Source organism: Olea europaea, unplaced genomic scaffold (genome assembly GCF_002742605.1).
Source record: "Olea europaea var. sylvestris unplaced genomic scaffold, O_europaea_v1 scaffold35696, whole genome shotgun sequence".
NCBI classification, from domain to species: Eukaryota; Viridiplantae; Streptophyta; class Magnoliopsida; order Lamiales; family Oleaceae; genus Olea; species Olea europaea.
The window spans coordinates 1-1,174 of record NW_019254878.1 but is presented as its reverse complement, the minus strand read 5'-3'; the positions used below and the strand labels follow the sequence as shown (position 1 = coordinate 1,174).

Genomic DNA, 1,174 nt, shown 5'->3' with positions numbered 1-1,174 from the left:
TTTTTTTTTCTTTTCATTTCTTAAACTAATAAATCATCTCACAGGAAGCGACTTTTCAACATGATCAATGATCTTCCCACAGTATTTGAAGTTGTGACTGGTGCTGAGAAGAAACAGCAGAAAGAAAAATCTTCAGTCTCAAATCACAGTATCAACAAATCCAAGTCAAACTCTAAATCAGTAAGAGAAGGCTTTATAACACAAAGAAGTTATTTCATTGGTTATAATTGAATATTTGGAGTAAATGGTATGATAATCACGGCAGTGACAAATCAAAGTTTTGAGTTCGAGTAATTATTATTTTATTTCATTGCTCTGCTTTCTCATTCTACTCATTCTTTTATTTGATTTACTGCACAACACTTTGATGAAAGTCTGCTCAAAACATTTAAGTGCAATTTTAGAGTAAGCTGAAAACGATACTTCTAACAGCATCTAGTCCTGCTCATTTAATTATATCTCTATCATTAGGTTTTTCCTTTCTTGGTGATATCATCACTTTTGCACCTTTTGATGGAAACAGCGAGCGTCTGAATCTCAGGAAAAATTGTCAAAGTCAGAGCCAAAAGATGAAGATGAAGGCTTTGACGAGGAAGAAGACGAGGAACATGGTGAGACGCTTTGTGGTGCTTGCGGAGAGAACTATGCATCAGAGGAATTTTGGATATGCTGTGATATATGTGAGAAGTGGTTCCACGGCAAGTGCGTGAAGATTACACCAGCTAGAGCCGAGCATATCAAACAGTACAAGTGTCCGTCGTGCAGTAATAAGAGGGCCCGTTTTTGATGTGGAATATGAATCATATTTTATGTATTCTTGATAAACTTCTTTTAAGTCTTTGCTGTTTTGGTCATTTCTTGTTTGGTGATACATGTAGAATTAACCTTGTGAATGGTACTCTTGCTAGGCAGTCTTGCACTTGGTATATTATTTTCTTCTCGTGGTTGGCATTTGTCCTCTGTTTTAGTCGACTCCATCTGTTGGACCATCGCCTTCTCTTTAAATATGCAGGAATCTCAGTTTGTTTTCTTGATGATATATTCTCTGTTGAAATTATTTGGAATTAACACTTTCCCTGTAAATCACAGTTCTTTATATTTTCATGTTCGTCTTAATAACCATTCTGTAGCAATCCAATCCACAAACCTACAAATCATATTGCAAATCAATGCA

General features: G+C 35.6%; 1 protein-coding gene across 2 annotated transcripts; it reads left to right on the top strand.

Moving 5' to 3' along the window:
* The first annotated feature begins 10 nt into the window (after positions 1 to 10).
* Positions 11 to 1,039, top strand: LOC111386477 (PHD finger protein ALFIN-LIKE 4-like). 2 transcript variants are annotated; one of them, XM_023010943.1, is made up of 2 exons: positions 11 to 180; positions 542 to 1,039. In XM_023010943.1, exons 1-2 carry the CDS (start codon positions 61 to 63, stop codon positions 785 to 787), a joined length of 366 nt encoding a protein of 121 aa, XP_022866711.1. In that variant the 5' UTR covers positions 11 to 60; the 3' UTR covers positions 788 to 1,039. The 2 variants fall into 2 exon arrangements, with proteins under 2 accessions (XP_022866711.1, XP_022866710.1); XM_023010942.1 differs by having other exon boundaries at positions 14 to 180; positions 524 to 1,039.
* Positions 1,040 to 1,174: the final 135 nt, after the last annotated feature.

Excerpts from the sequence above, each read along its gene's own strand:
- LOC111386477 (XM_023010942.1), top strand. The coding sequence starts at position 61 with ATGATCAATGATCTTCCCACAGTATTTGAAGTTGTGACTGGTGCTGAG. Across the intron at positions 181-523 it reads CCAAGTCAAACTCTAAATCA|CGAGCGTCTGAATCTCAGGA; the intron begins GTAAGAGAAGGC and ends TGATGGAAACAG.